This window comes from Homarus americanus, unplaced genomic scaffold (genome assembly GCF_018991925.1).
Source record: "Homarus americanus isolate GMGI-L3 unplaced genomic scaffold, GMGI_Hamer_2.0 scaffold1024, whole genome shotgun sequence".
Taxonomy (NCBI): Eukaryota; Metazoa; Arthropoda; class Malacostraca; order Decapoda; family Nephropidae; genus Homarus; species Homarus americanus.
Genome location: NW_024715228.1, coordinates 3,683,811 through 3,700,384, shown reverse-complemented (window position 1 = coordinate 3,700,384; position 16,574 = coordinate 3,683,811). Strand labels below are relative to the sequence as shown.

The 16,574-nt window shown below is 39.8% G+C and overlaps 2 protein-coding genes across 2 annotated transcripts; one reads left to right on the top strand and one right to left on the bottom strand.

Annotated features, from left to right (window-relative positions):
- The first annotated feature begins 747 nt into the window (after window positions 1–747).
- LOC121855303 lies at window positions 748–1,950 on the top strand. The gene is made up of 2 exons (XM_042350184.1): window positions 748–1,485; window positions 1,672–1,950. Exons 1-2 carry the CDS (start codon window positions 748–750, stop codon window positions 1,948–1,950), a joined length of 1,017 nt encoding a protein of 338 aa, XP_042206118.1.
- Window positions 1,951–2,818: 868 nt separating this feature from the next.
- On the bottom strand, window positions 2,819–16,092 carry LOC121856173 (citramalyl-CoA lyase, mitochondrial-like). The gene is made up of 8 exons (XM_042351506.1): window positions 15,899–16,092; window positions 14,955–15,098; window positions 13,451–13,645; window positions 12,101–12,296; window positions 10,699–10,812; window positions 9,439–9,500; window positions 7,839–7,955; window positions 2,819–3,353 (listed from the first exon to the last, which is right to left on the bottom strand). The coding sequence occupies exons 1-8, from the start codon at window positions 15,998–16,000 to the stop codon at window positions 3,261–3,263; spliced, it is 1,023 nt and encodes a 340-aa protein (XP_042207440.1). The 5' UTR covers window positions 16,001–16,092; the 3' UTR covers window positions 2,819–3,260.
- Between the last annotated feature and the right edge of the window lie 482 nt (window positions 16,093–16,574).

The following is a 16,574-nucleotide window of genomic DNA, read 5'->3' as shown; positions in this document are numbered from 1 at the left end:
GAAGGAGAAATAATTCCAAGTGAGACAGACGAACATAACGGAGAATAGAGAGAGAGCGAGAGAGAGTCTGTCTTGCGTGTACTGGGACACGGTAATACTGCTTTACTTGCTTCTATCAACAGAAAGGACGTAGATTTAGGCGTGAAATAGGTAAACACTGGTTTGGAAACAGAGTAGTGGATAAATGGAACAAGTTACTAAATATCATCATTAACTCGAATACGCTGAATAGCTTCAAACATAGGTTGGATGCTTATATGAGCAATAGGGGTTGGGTGTAAACGGGACTGCCCAGTATGGGCCAACAGGCCCGCTGCAGTTTCCTCCATTCTTATGTTCTAATGTTCTTATGTACACCCTTGATAGCGTTATCTTAAAAGGATACCGTACCCCCAGTGCTCCTTCACACACACATGACCGGCACCACCTCAGGGACCACCATTAAGGGCTGTATAGATCACTGATAAAAGACATCACTTCCTGCTGACTGTATCGAATCTTCCCTTCCCACCAAACTGATGATTCCTGGCTTCATGTTACGGCAATGCCAACCTCTCCCTGGCCACGTTTATGTTCCTGGCCATGTTTATGTTCCTGGCCATGTTTATATTCCTGGCCATGTTTATGTTCCTGGCCATGTTTGTGTTCCTGGCCACCTTTATGTTCCTGGCCATGTTTATGTTCCTGGCCATGTTTATGTTCCTGGCCACACTGGTTTATGTTCCTGGCCACGTTTAAGTCCTGGCCATGTTTGTTATGTTCCTGGCCACCTTTATGTTCCTGGCCATGTTTATGTTCCTGGCCATGTTTATGTTCCTGGCCACGTTTATGTTACTGGCCATGTTCATGTTCCTGGCCACGTTTAAGTCCCTGGCCACGTTTATGTTCCAGGCCATGTTCATGTTCCTGGCCATGTTTATGTTACTGGCCATGTTTATGTTACTGGCCATGTTTAAGTTCGTGGCCACGTTTATGTTACTATGTTCATGTTCCTGGCCACCTGGCCATATGTTCCTGGCCACGTTTATGTTCCTGGCCACGTTTATGTTCCTGGCCATGTTTATGTTCCTGGCCACGTTTATGTTACTGGCCACGTTTATGTTACTGGCCATGTTCATGTTCCTGGCCACGTTTATGTTCCTGGCCACGTTTATGTTCCTGGCCTATGTTCCTGGCCACGTTTATGTTCCTGGCCACGTTTATGTTCCTGGCCACGTTTATGTTCCTGGCCATGTTTATGTTCCTGGCCACGTTTATACTGGCCACTTATGCCACGTTTATGTTCCTGGCCACGTTTATGTTCCTGGCCACGTTTATGTTCCTGGCCATTTCCTGGCCACGTTTAAGTCCCTGGCCACGTTTATGTTCCAGGCCATGTTCATGTTCCTGGCCATGTTTATGTTACTGGCCATGTTTATGTTACTGGCCATGTTTAATGTTCCTGGCCACGTTTATGTTCCTGGCCACATTTATGTTCCTGGCCATGTTATGTTCCTGGCCGTTTATGTTCCTGGCCATTTATGTTCCTGGCCACATTTATGTTCCTGGCCACGTTTATGTTCCTGGCCACGTTTATGTTACTGGCCACGTTTATGTTCCTGACCATGTTCATGTTCCTGGCCACGTTTGTTCCAAGCCTCATTAGTGTTCCTGGCCACGTTTATGTTCCAGGCCATGTTCATGTTCCTGGCCATGTTTATGTTACTGGCCATGCTTATGTTACTGGCCATGTTTAAGTTCGTGGCCACGTTTACATTCCTGGCCTCATTAATGTTCCTGGCCATGTTTATGTTCCTGGCCTCAGTATTCTTCCTGGCCTCTTTTATTCTCCCTCATCTCAATATCCTCCCTGTCCCTTTATTCTCCCTCATCTCAGTATCCTCCCTGTCCTCGGTATTCTCCCTCGTCTCAGTATCCTCCCTGTCCTCGGTATTCTTCCTGGCATCATAACACATGGATCATCGTCTCCTGAGCCTCAAGGGATGACAAAAACTTCCTGACCAACCTGGAGGCACTTAGTGGGCACCTGGAGACCTCAGGCTGTCATGTATATCTTCCCAGACAGAGGTGGATAGACAGGCAGACAGAGGCAGAGAGACAGACTGACTAATAGACAATAAGAGAAGGGAAGAGGAAGTTTTAGAAGTCTTACCGAATAATTGACACCTTAAACCCATCCTGAATTAAGACATGTACTGATTATGACCTTTGTGATTATACATACTGTATATGGTTTCCTTCCATCGAGGAATTATCTTATCACACCTTTCTCACTCTGTCTTGTGTTTCCTGCTTGGTGCCGGTCTATAATTTCTTACCTAACGGCGGAATTCTGACAAAACTTTACTTCAGCGTGTATCTTATTAAGAAAATAGAGCTTGTATTATATTCAGAGGTGTGTGTGTCAAAGTTCTGGGTCACGGGCAACATTTAAGGTCAAGCAAACCTACTTTTTTGTGAGCATCAGTTAGTTTCCAACTGACTACCCATAAAGCCAAGGAAGGAAGGAGGGTATGTGAGCCACCTCACGATGAATTTAACAAATAAATAAGAATTCACAATAATTCCTCCATTTGTCTTCTAATGCCTTCTACTGACAGGTTTGTAACACAGCCTGCTGGAAATAGGGAGGAGGCAGCACTGTACTGTACAACAAAGTTAGTATTACTTGTGAAGTCAACGAGAACTAAGCCAATAAGATGTAAATCATTGGTAAGCAAAATTCTCAAAAAAGTGTTTGCGAGTGGGATTTTTTCATTCTTGCAAAGCTTTCCTTACCGAATATAGGGTGACTGATATTAACAAACAAACACACACATAAATATTCCCTTTATTTTTTATTTTACTGAAATTTCAAACATTTGTTTATCTCTTTCTGACCATATGCAAACATTAAACAATGGCTAAACCTCAAAAGAGAGAGAGAGAGAGATTCACTTGTCTCTCCCAAACAATCAATCAATCACCCACACATTAATAATTGTAGATGGCATTTGTCTGCAGTTTCTGACCATTCCAACATTTGCTATCCATTTGTCCCATTCATCAATACAGTACAGGTATACTGTATACAGTAAGGTATTAACTAACTGAGATACTGTATACAGTTTCTACAAAGTCTCTTGTTGTACTACAGTACAGTACTCCTGTTTACACATGTGAATCTGTAAAAATTCACTTATATGACTATAATCCAGTAATTTATCTACCACTAGAATGTGACTATATACATAATATACTTTGTTCTACAATGCACATTATTACCTAATGGTGTGGGATACTATTTGCAGAATATTGCGAGCCTGAAGCAGAAGTGGCATGTCAATCATTTGTCCTCGGAAAGTGAAGGCTCCCTGTAATATAAAGAATCACTGTACTGTGCTGTAGCTCCTAAGTCAAAGAAAAAATATTAACATCTTCCAGTACATTGAGCCCTGATTTATGGAACATCTTTATACAGTCAAATAAAAAAAGTGGCACTCCACCCATACCCACCCAGCATTATGTTCTGAAACCCAAGATGAAGAAATTGGGTAAGTTTTCCTTCCATTAAACTGAAGCTTTGTGGTTCAGGTCTGAACTACAACGATAATAAAACAACAAAAATGGCTGTCACGAGGTGACAATGCTTAACTTTTATAAAATTAATATTTTTCCTGCCCATTAAATAGAATTCCGTAAGCCGAGGCTCCGTTAAAAGAGGTATGATAGTGCTATATAGAATAATACAACTTAAAAGAGTAAACAAAAGCATGAAATTATTACATTATTATCACAACACTTAAGATCTTTAATAAAAACAAACAAATAGCCCAAACTGGTAAAAATAGGCAACACACAACCAAAAAGGCATTACAATACTGTACAGTACAGTCAACCCTCACTTTACGCGGTTAATGTAACCCGCAGGGTCCCGCGGAAAGTGAGGAACGCGTAAAGTGAATAACATAACATATGGGATTAATTGAAATAGAGTCCGGGCCGACCCCCAAACTCACCATTACTAGGTGAATCACCATCACTGTCACTTACAGTTGTCAGGGCTTCCCTGACAAATCCCTCAAAGTAATCTTCACTGTCACTATCACTGGCTTGGGCTGGCTGTGGTGGGTTGCGGGCGAAGAAATCTGTTATGCTTTGCTGACGGCTGGTGTTGATGTTGTCGTGATACACCTTGATGTAGGGCTCCATAGTCTGCAACAGCTGGGTAGTGAAGATTTCATACCTGTTTGCGTCAGGGTCGTCGGAAAGGAGGAGCTTGGCTTTCTCGATACACTCGATGGCACCCCTAACATTACTATGGGATAAGTGTTGTTCTTCTTGGGATGACGCACCACCTGCCTCTTCACTGACGTCGTCATCATCATCATCTACCATCTCCTCGGTAGTCACATCAGGTTCCATTATCACCTCCAGGATGTCGTCGTTGGTGGTCTCGGAGAAGCCTGGAACTGTAACAGTCTGCGCAGCTTCTCTGGCAAGGTCCACTGCTACTGCAACAGTCTGAACCTCACCAGTCACAGATTGACTCCTCCTCTCACCTGGTATTCCATGCAACACATGTCTCCATGCGTGACGAATTGTAGCAATAGACAGCTGATCCCATGACTCCACCAAGAAGTCCACAGCTTTCTTGATGTTAAATACTCTCCAGAATTGTTTGAACAGTATTTTTTGCTGTGCCAACTGTTGATCCTCATCTTCTTCGCTCTTGCTATCGGTGGTGGTGTCACTCAGGTTGCGCAACTCTTCCCTGGTGTTGGTGTAGTCGCTCAGGAGTTTGAATTTTTTCGTAGAGAATGCAGCTTTTACATTACAGATTAACTCTTGGTCCATGGGCTGTAATATAGACGTAGTGTTGGGAGGAAGGAAAACCACTTTTACATTGGGGTGACGATCTAACAGTAGGGGCGAGTGTCCTGGTGCGTTGTCCAGCAGCAACAAAATCTTGAATGGCACATTCTGTTGCTCACAGAATTTCTTTACATCGGGAACAAAACAGTCATCAAACCAGGAGAGGGACAGTGTAGAGAACATCCACGCCTTACGTGCGGTCAGCCAGTGGACATTTAGCTTGGTCATGTCCATGGTTTTGTAGGCGTGCGGCTTGCGTGCTGTGTGGATCACCGATAACTTGAGCTTACTGGTACCGGAGGCATTGGTGGTAAACAGGACGGTGATGCGTTCCTTCTGCATCTTCCGGCCCCGAATCTTGCTGGCATTCTTTACAACGAAGGACTTGGAAGGTAGCTTTTTCCAGAAAAGACCAGATTCGTCCATGTTAAACACCTGGTCGTCGGTGTACTGTCCTTCCTCCATAATCTTTCGTGCCACTGCAATGTACAGTTCACGTGCGTAGTCCTTAACAGAGCGCGTGTCGACCGCCATGTTCCGTCGCGCCTGACGCACCAAGTACCTCACAAGTAATTTTTCTGTCTTGAGAAGCACCTGGTTGTGAAAATACTTGATCATAGAAGCACCTGTAGACTTTGTGATCTTCATGTGCTCCTTTATCTTGGCTGCATCCTTCTTTATTGTTCGAATCGTAGATTCATTCACACCATGCTGGCGCGCCAAATCAACCTGCCTTGTTCCTTTCTCCAACTCTTGGATGATGGTATACTTCACCTCATAGCTTAAGGAACGTCGTGTCTTCTTTGGCTTAGTGCCGCTGGGTCCAGGTAAGGAAAGGTTTCTCTCTGGGGGTGGTGGTCCGGCGGAAGCCATTTTAGAGAACAATGGATGCACGTTTACACGGTCTGGCGTGGAGGGATGAAACTGGCGCGGCTAGGTCAAGGATCATCTTTCCTCCCTCCCTCCCTCCCCCGGGTGGACACGTCATAATACTTTAAGCCAATTACAGCTAGCAGCAGAAGGGGGTAGGGATGCATGGCCAATCACAGTCCGATACGTCATATGACGTCAGTGATAACGCAACAAAGACACACACTGCGCAACCTTACCGCGCGGCTTGCCCAAGCGGAGGGAGGAGGAGGGAGAGGCGAGGAGCACAGGCAGGCAGGCGGGTGGGGCGAATCTAAAAATAGCGTCGCGCCGGACACTCTCCGCGTAATGGGGTTCACGCACCGCGTAATGTGAGCACGTTAGGTTCTGGCAAGGCACCGCGTTAACGTGGAAACGCGGAATGTGGGACCGCGTAAAGTGAGGGTTGACTGTACTTATTTTACTTCAAAAAATAATTACAATACCGGTATACAGTACAAATATTACACATAATACTACAATATTATTTGTAAACAAAATACGTGATAGCTAACCAATCCATATGCTGCAAATATAACTATATTTTATTAAATGTCTCAACTGAAACTTTGCTGCTTCTCAGAGAGAAAGCCCACGAAAAAAATATTGCAATTTCAGTACAGCTGTCAACTTACGAAACTTCATTTGGTACATTCTCTTTGATGTATTTCTCCAAAACATACTCTAGACTTATTTTCCAGTATCCGACATAGTTTAAATTTACAAATCTACAAATCTTATGGTAAGGCAAAATACCCCTGTATATGATATATTGTCAGATGAATGACAAATAATTTATAGAATATTAACAAGCACACTTTAAGTAATATATAACCCCTCCCTTACATATTATTCTGTAATCACACATGATCACATTGCTAAGTGACTGCTCTCTGAACATCGAGAAATGGTACAGGAATGCACACCATCTGTTGGTAAACAAAGAGAATAATTTGGTGGTTCAGGCTCAAACCTTGAAGCTTCATTGTCAGTGACAGGAGATCTTTCCCAGAATAGTTCACCATGAGTTTCAGAACGCAAGGCACGGTGAGTGTCACGCTAATTTTTTCTTTTATTATGCATGATTTTTTAACATTGTACAGCAATATTAAACTTTCAGATCAAATACTATAAATATGAGAACTCAATTCTATAAAATGCAAACTGTGGCACTATGAATTATAGAAAGTACTATTATTTATTTCTTGCAAGCCTCATCTCACTATGTTAGAAGGTGGAAGAAATCAAGAGCAAAAATTGACCCTCCTTGCACTCATTTTCATCTACCTGATGTCACATCCCGATGCTTTCCTATCACTGATTTCCCTGCCTCTTTCTGGACTTCCATCCTCTTTGCTTCTAGTGCTTCCTATTGCCTTCAGTCCATCGCTCCATTCCATTCTTCGTTTTCCACTCTCCCTCCTACCATCTACCTTTGAATAAATCCTCTTTTTCCAATCTTTCAATTACCATTTGCTCAATGTGTCCACACTGTACTGTACCATGTCAGCAAATTCACTAGATACAGGTACATTATAACAGGTCCTGTATATGCTTTTATAATTTATTTGTTTTGCTATCCATCTCATAAAACATTTGCTACCACATACAGAGCACCATTTTTTCCAGTAAGTGATCAAGAAGAGTGTTAATGTTACCAACAAGGAACCACCAAACCTAAATCCTACATCAGGGCATACTGTAGGATCCTGTGTAATAACAAGCAGTATCTGGCATAACTTATCTCAAATCTTTAGTGTAATTTGACCAATATTAATTTAATAAAAAAAAAATTAAATAATCAAGGTACAAAATTGGGCCATTGAATAGTGTATAACTCATGCTTACACTTAACAGCTACTGTACTGGTAATGTTAATTGTTAACTAACATTATACATCAATACAGTACAGTACAGTACTGGGTTAGATATCTAGTAGTACAGTACAGTATGTGGTATGCTGTACAGCCACCTAAAATGATCTGATTCATTACAGTATTACAAGTTTCTTATACATAATGTGTCCATCTCTCTGACAAACTTCATTGAGGGGGAAGGAAAATTCCATGACATACCTTTCCCTCTGTCTGATACTGTTGAAAGGCCTGTACGAGTGCTGCAGCCCACTCCACCTTGTCAGGATGTGGTGAGAATGCTGCATACACAACTGGCACTTGACTTGGATGAATCACCTGCAAATGAAATACTGTATATTAACACTGAAAATCAATACTCCCTTATAAATGCTTGTTTTTATCTATACAGTAAAACCTCCATACAATGGACTTCTCTCTCTCTTCATACGAGATCTGATCAAAAAGTATCCGACCTTTAGCAGGTGAAAAAAAAACCAAGCTTACTTACTGAGTTCAGACTTTAATCCCCTTCAAAGTAGGCCCCTTGGGACTCAACACACTTAGCCCAGCGGTCCTTCCATTGCTGGAAACATTTTGTACAGTATAGTCAGTTTTTGGGTATCGCCAACATGAACTTCGTCTCATTTTTCTTTATCTCATTTGTGTCCTCAAATCTCGAACCCTTCAGTGGCATCTTAATTTTAGAAAACAGCCCAAAGTTGTAGGGAGCCATGTCAGGAGATGAGTCTTGGGTGTATGGATACGACCCAGAAACGAAAGCTCAGTCGTCACAATGGAAATCACCGGCATCACCAAGGCCAAAGAAGGCACGGCAGGTTCGGAGCAAGGTGAAGCCCATGCCGACAGTTTTTTTTTTTTTACTACCAGGGTGTTGTTTATTACGAGTACGCTCCAGAAGGCCAAACAATCAATAAAGAGTACTACCGGGGAGTTCTCTGTCGCCTACGGGATGCAGTGTGCTGCAAGAGACGAACGTTGTGGGAGGTGGAGGACTGGCAGCTCCACCACAACAATGCTCCAGCCCACTCATCCCATCTTGTCCAGGATTTTTTGGCCAACCACAGGATCACACAGGTCCGGCAGGCTCACTCATCTCCTGACATGGTTCCCTGCAACTTTGAGATGTTTTCTAAAATTAAGATGCCGCTGAAGGGTTCGAGATTTGAGGACACAAATGAGATAAAGAAAAATGAGACGAAGTTCATGTTGGCGATCCCCAAAAACTGACTTTACAAAATTTTTCCAGCAATGGAAGGACTGCTGGGCTAAGTGTGTTGAGTCAAAAGGGGCCTACTTTGAAGGGGATTAAAGTCTGAGCTCAGTAAGTAAGCTTGTTTTTTTTTCACCTGCTGAAGGTCGGATACTTTTCGATCAGACCTCGTATAATCCATTAGATAGGGTTTCACATCTAACAGACCCTCGAAATAATGGATTTCCATCTCTATATAGTTCATCGAATGGAGGTTTTACTGTAAATGTTATCAATACATACGAATTTCCACATTCATAATAGGAAAGCACATCAATAATATTCCCTACACAGTTCAACCACTCGGTCATCTCTGTATCTTGATGTCCTAACCTGCCCGGCACTCATGTGTGAAATATTTACTGATGAGTTATACACAATGTTATGGCTATCAAACAGGTGTAGCAGTCACTATTTTCTTATATAAGTCTGCAGAGTACATCACTGAGATATCATTACAGTACAGTATTATGTTCCTGTCCAAAGAAAATGTGACCAAAACATGATACTGTACACTGTCTGCATTAGCTTCCTGACTCAGCCACTCACCTGTTTACCAGTGAAACCCATACCAGCTCCTTCCTCACTTTGTATCTTAAGTCCACCAAGGTCTGGGGAAAAGAAATGTTATATCAAAACACTTACACTTGAGATGCTACTTAAGACCAATGTAGTGTAAACTGGAAATCAAACTATTAAGTATTGTAATTAGATATAAATAAAAACTCTACCTAAATTTATGTAACCTTAAATATTCCTGTCCCATGTGATAAATCACTACACTGCCAGCTACTAACACACATGAAGACAATTTATAAAAGTAACACAGGTTGGGATCAGATACTGTACACTTAAACAGTCACATAGTCTAATTTCGAGTTGAAGCCCCAATCTATTTACACCTAATTCTCCTCATTTTACTCTGGTAAGACTATAGTACAAAGCAAATTGCCATTACATGAACACTAAAGTAGAATTACTGTACAATGTTCCTAATCACTAAACACTGGCTTTGAGTTAAACTTTGTGACTGTTAATCCAACAATGAAATTTATTGAGGTAGGAAATTATTATGAAGTGCTGAGGAACTGATAGTTACTGATAAAAACATAACTGTAATAATAAATTTGAACATGATGATCACAAAATAGCTGGTTATTATTTACACATATAATAATGGACTCTACATAATTTTCTGTGCAATATTTCATCCATACGACACAATATTAGTGCCTCTTTTGTCTTACTGTCTTCATTGCAATGTCAAAAAGCCCATATGGTCTCAAAAGACTTGGTGTACAGCTCTAGACATCAATTGGGATTGGGAAAATAAGCATTGTACACTCTTCATGTGCAGTGTATACCAGCAATTTTTAAACAAATACATGAAGTGTGTGGTGCAGGACAGAATATGAAAATTATACATTCTGGTTGGCAAAGGCTGAGTTTTATAGGAAATAAGAGGTTATGGAAAATGACCCCTCAAATACAGCCATAACTGAAGACCTATAGTGTAATGTACATTGTAGAGTGCCAATAATGTGAAAGTGAAAGTGGATCTCATAGGCATGACTACCCATTAGGGACAGTGTGGATACAGCACACTGTATACTAAGCCTTTGATACACAAGAAAGCAACATAGCCAGAACTGCACTTGACTTCCTTCACTCTCCCAAGCTGTAAACTTAGGTACCCATTTACAGCTGGGTGAACTGGAAGTGTCCGTGGATCCAACCACTGACCCATGGAACGGAAGGCAAATGCTGTATCCACTCAACTGCTGCACTCTCACCAATAATGTAACTTACCTTTATAATCTATGTAGACAAGATCAATAGCTTGCAGCTTAAAAGCTTTTGCAACCGTCACAACATACTGGCGTGCAAAAGCTAATTCCTTTGCTTCTTTTGTCCTTGTTGCACCTGCAAGAAAAACAAATGTGAAACATAAAAAACGACATTACTGATAAAAGTACAAAACAGCAGAAACATTCTTGTTATCAATAAATTCAAAAGCTCCCTAAACTTCTACCAGCCACTTCTGACTCCTACTAACTATGGCTCCACCACCAGCACTGATCATGTCACCCAGTTACCAGAACTCACCGTCACACTCCACAGTTATATCTCAGAGTCGAGCTTTTCCAGCCTTCCTATGACCACATGATCACCTACCGGTACTTACTGTACACCTACAGTTAGCAACATCTTATAGTCTGTTATTTACACCACTGCACCTCTTGTGTAATATACTGTAGTGATAATAATGTAAATAATAATTATGTGCTTGTAAGTGACTCAACAATGATACGCCAAGAATTAGTAAGAAATAGTTTCATGAAATGGGAAACTTATGGTGACTCACAGTACTTTTCTCTAATTTAATTTAGCAAACAATTATTTTAGGAACGGAACCAGAAAAAACAAATATACTGTATATTCATTTACAGCATTTTATCCCATTATAGTCATAAGTATGGTAAATAATCTATATGATGTAACTATTCACTGAGAAACATGAAATAAATGAAAGGCAATAAAACATTAAGCATAATAAGGTATTAACACAGAAATTAAACATTATAAGCAAAGTATGGATACCAATATGATGCCTCTGATAGGGGGGGGGGGGTTTAGAGCCATATCTGCCCCTTGGAGTGAAGGGGTTAGTTAATACAGGGACAAAGCCGCTAACATCCGCAATAAATATGGTACTCATCCTCCTCTTAACCAATTCCCCGACAAGCTGTAAGAAGAGGAACCAGAAGTTTTGCAAATTTAGAGGCCACTTCCCCTTCACTTCAATTCAGCTTGTAGAATGAAAACCCCAACCCAGTTTTAGATGTATCTGTCCATTGTTTATATTTCGGTTTGCTGGTAGGTCCTTAACCTCTCAATACAGAATAACATTTCAGTAGGAAAGGAGCCGTGGAATCCCTACATGATGCTCTCACTGTCAGGGTAAGTTGGAATACCATCAGCCTCAGGAAAAGATGGCCAAAATCCAAAAGAAATATTATATACATCCACTAAAAATCAGCTGAATATCTATGAAACACTTGTAGTAATTCATATTAAGGATGCAAATTAGTTTGCCGAGTCATTTATGAATCGCTAACTATCGAGCCACACATCTGCTTGGGATTACTGTACGTACTGTAGTAGTTATATACTAAAAATATTATATATGTAGCCTTAAACAATTCCTTACCAATATCTGCACAGTAATCATCAGAACCAAACACTATGCCATCCAGCTCAAAGGGAGCATCTCTGGACAGTTCAACTCCTCGACGGCAAATTTCTGGGAGACTGAGAAGTGATTCTGCTGATTCAGTGAATATGATGAGGCGGAGCTTTGCTGCATCTTTGTGATCTTTCAAGGCCAACTTCAGTTTATCTGCAAACTAGTAAATAAATAATTACCTTTCACTATAAAATTTTCATGAGAGAGTGACACAAGTTCAACTACCGGTAACCCCTTATGTACGGAGTCCTCTGTGAGCTGAATGAAATTGTCGGGTGTTGGCAAGATAATTAAGTGATGTCCCTGTAGTGAAGGGGTTAAAGAATAAACCCTCAATAAATCAATAGGTAAAACATGATTCTAACACTGAGAACTAAGTAAACAAGACTCAACATATTGTACTAATAAAGATACAGACACTCAAAACTGGATCTCACAAAACCAGAAACAGTATTATTAAAAATTGGACATTTTCTTCTCTGGGTTAGGTACAATTTTCTTCCCTTGCTGAGTTCAAGTTTTGTTTCCACAAACAAACACAAACTCAGATGGATGTTTGTTTTACTTCTTTAATAACAAAATAAAGAAAATTTCAATACCTGTACATACATACATTATATAAAGAATAAAAAGGTATATGGGTTTGTTAATGTTACAGAAATTACAAGTGAGTTGAAACATTTGCCAGGAGTACAATACTGTATAGAGTTCATAAATAAATACTCTCTGACTGAAAAGATAGTCCAATGCATTGATAATATTTACTAAGTTAAATTATACCAATAAAATACTATTACAGTACAGTGTATTGTATTTCCATAGCTTGAAGTAAGTTATGAGGGATGCTGCTAGTTGTCACTTGGGTGAAGTGCAGTACTGACTCTTAGCAATTTGGGAAGACTGACACTGAAACAACATAAAGTACTGGATTATCTGGATACTTACACAATATTGTAATGTGAGTCAACAATCCCAAGGGGTTTCAGCTGAAAATTTGTCCCAATTTTTTTTTTTAACTAGAAGACTATCCATAAAAACTATGCCAAGGAAAGCAAAAGTAATAATAGGGAGTTTTCGAAGTACAGTACAGTTGCTATGCTGATTAAACCCTAAATTGTCACATGACAAAATGATTGAATAACTTTCTCAAAAAGTGGCATTAAACTACCCCAAGGTCTCTTTTACACCAGTAATCCTGACATTAATTACAAAAGAATAAGAACATAGGAGAGGCTATAACAGTGGCAACACACAACATAACAAGTAATACTGGAAGGAGGAATTAACAGAAACTATGTCTTGCATATTTCTTACCCACTCAAGATGTTCCACACTATCCACTTTAGGGAGGTGTACAGTGGATGGAAGAAATTTTGCTGACAATATCTCCTGCATATCTGCCTCACAAAGTCCGCTCTGCACACTGTTGAAGCGAACTGAACAGTCTTTGCCAGTAAAATCTATTTCTTGGGATTGTAAAATAGTATGGATCATAGATCTTGCTGCCTCCTGTAAGAAAAAAATATATATTAATTCAGAAACATTACAACAGGTAAAAATAACAAACAAACAAAGATATTCCCAGTTTTTCATGATGTAAGTTATCTCATAATTCACTACTCACATCTAACGTAGCACTACCTCTCACAACACTGATTTGTTATACAGCTCTTTTGTCTTCAATAAAATCTTAACTGAAAACCAAAAATATGAAGAAAATCCACAAAACACTTCAAAAGTTACAAGTAGGAAGATGCAGTCACTACCTCAACACCTGTAGTGCTTGCTTCCTCCAGTTCTGAATGCTACATGTCAGTAAGTGTGTTTATTCCACATTGGTCTCTCTCTCTCTATGCCTTATTTCCATGTGTTTTTGTCAGCCTTTTTGTCTCATAATGTCTGGAAATATTACTGCAGTTGTTAAGTGGGTCAAGGTATTTGAGTGTCAGGTGGATGTGGGTCGTGCCTTACAATTTGTTACGTCGACCATTTGTATTAGTACTTGTCAATACTCACTCATCTGATATTACAGCAGGACCTTGTCATTCATGTGTTTACCCTTTATGTTTTCTTTCGCAATGAATTTAGTGAGGCACAGTTTACAGCTTGTGGTCAAAGAGCTCAACTACCCGGTATTCACAGGCTGGCATGAGAGGTTCACCATTTATGATAGAGGACAGTATTGACATTTTTTTTTTTTAGTATAAACACCTTTATGTTATTAACCACTTTTCTCATTAATATAAACAACAAAAAATAACAATGCCTACACAAGTCATTTATGGATACTGTTTGGCAAAAAATGGTGACAAACTTTATACTGTACTAGATGAAGTCCTTATTTTCCCCACTATTGCACTCCATAAGTTTGTCATTTGTGACTGTTTAGGTTCACCAGCATTTTCAAGAACAAAAATCAGCCATTTTTACCTATAAAAAATTTACCATTTGTATCATTATTAGTACCATTACCCACACTCCAATAAATCCTCATATACAAGTTACACGTGAGACCCTTTTAGTGCAAATTTGATTCATGCTCACTTCCCTGGACTACATCCTGAACACCAAGCGAAGTATGTTAGTGTACGTCAACTCTCCCAGTCTGATAAATGACCCCTTAATTTTCAAGTTAAAAAATATAATTAAAGCAGAACTACGTACAGTAACCAGTATGATTGATTAAAACATACCATAACACTTCTATTTTACCTGAAAACTTAGCTGTAAAGTAATTCCTGGTACAAGGCTTATATAAAAATTAATACACTAACATTATGCTTCTAATAATCAAACATCAGTGACGATAATTTTCTACCTTCTTGGATAACGCGACACCATCCTCACAGTCCATCACAACACAGTCGGCCCCGATGGTGGGTATTTTTCGCAGCTTCCTTTCATCACTGCCGGGAACATAGAGGACCACTCGTCTTGGGATGTACTGCTTGGACTCCAGAGCCTGAGAGTAGATCAACACTGTATCACTAGTTGAGTCAGTGCCAGTACAGGTATATCCTTTTACACAGGAATGTATTGTATGAATTATTCTCTGCTGATTAGTATTACATCTTTACCTTCTTTGAGAGGGAACAATAATATAAGACAGTATACAGTGTGCCTAATTACTGACATACACGTAAAGTTAAAACTCCACTAAAAATTTTGAATTTCTTGCATAAATCATTTGCTTGTGTTTGCAGAATAATTACCAGAGTTTTTGTTTTGTCCTGAAGTGGCCCATAACAACACACACTACAGCCAGGCCATCAAGTATTGCCAACACAGCTTCATAACACAATACCCTGCAACAACTTTAACAATAAACCATAAAGATATTAATGTTAAAGCGTCACACAAACATTACCAATTTACAGTAAAGGTGGAGAAGACGGTTAGCACCCAAACATGTTTATATACCAAGCATTTCATTCATATTTTCTACAGTTGTTCTTTGGATAATATTAACTACTGGAAGTAAAATTGATACGTAATCCTATTTTCGTGTTCAGTATTATGTAAATAGTATATCCAGAAAATTTGGATCAATTTATGAGTAACCAGGTTTCGATTAAAAAAAAAACGTTTTCCTATGGTTCTTGTTGTGATTCTAACAAATCTGACCTTCGTTTCTGGTGCTAACTGCCCTAACCTAACCTCCTGGCTACTAACATAAATTGACCCCCAATTTACTGCACAGTATATGTAATTAATGGTGAGCAGACTTTTGGCCCAAACGTCCTACACACAATATTAATGTACCTGAAAGGTTGACGCTGATGAATGACTGACAGTCAGAGGAACTCTATCTACTCTGACACATTTTGAAGTTCTTAAAATTCTGAGCATTTTATGAAAGATCATGTTGCTCCAGTGATTATAATACTCAATAATACAGTAACTCAGACCAGTCCAACACCTGCCGTGTTTACGTCGCTTACACTGATGATACTGTCACTCAGTTGTTTCAAACTTAAAATAGAGTATAATAGATAAACAGACATATATACAGGTATTAACAAAGATAATTGAGTGAAGGGAAGTAGAGATGAGTTTGCATCTCAATTGTATTTGTTACTCTATTTTAATTTAGCAAGATGAACTGTCATCATGTTTCATATTGGTTCCAGATTCCAAGCCGGTAGGGAGAGGGAGAGGGGGGGGTGAAAGTACACACCTACCCCCGCTGTGATACCACCATCCCCTTACTGTTGAATAATCCATCCTTTATATTTTACCTTTTTCTTCTTTGCTTGATTGGTCTGTTAGCCGCTTGGGCAGTCGGTCACTTTTACTGTTGGGAAGTAATTTGCATGTAGTGGACCCAGAATGTAAGTTTATTATTAATTTGTAAGGCAGTTGCAGAGTTTTGTAACATGTTAAATGCCTCTTGAACACATACCCACTGTATATACAAGGTTTACCACCATGAATGCGA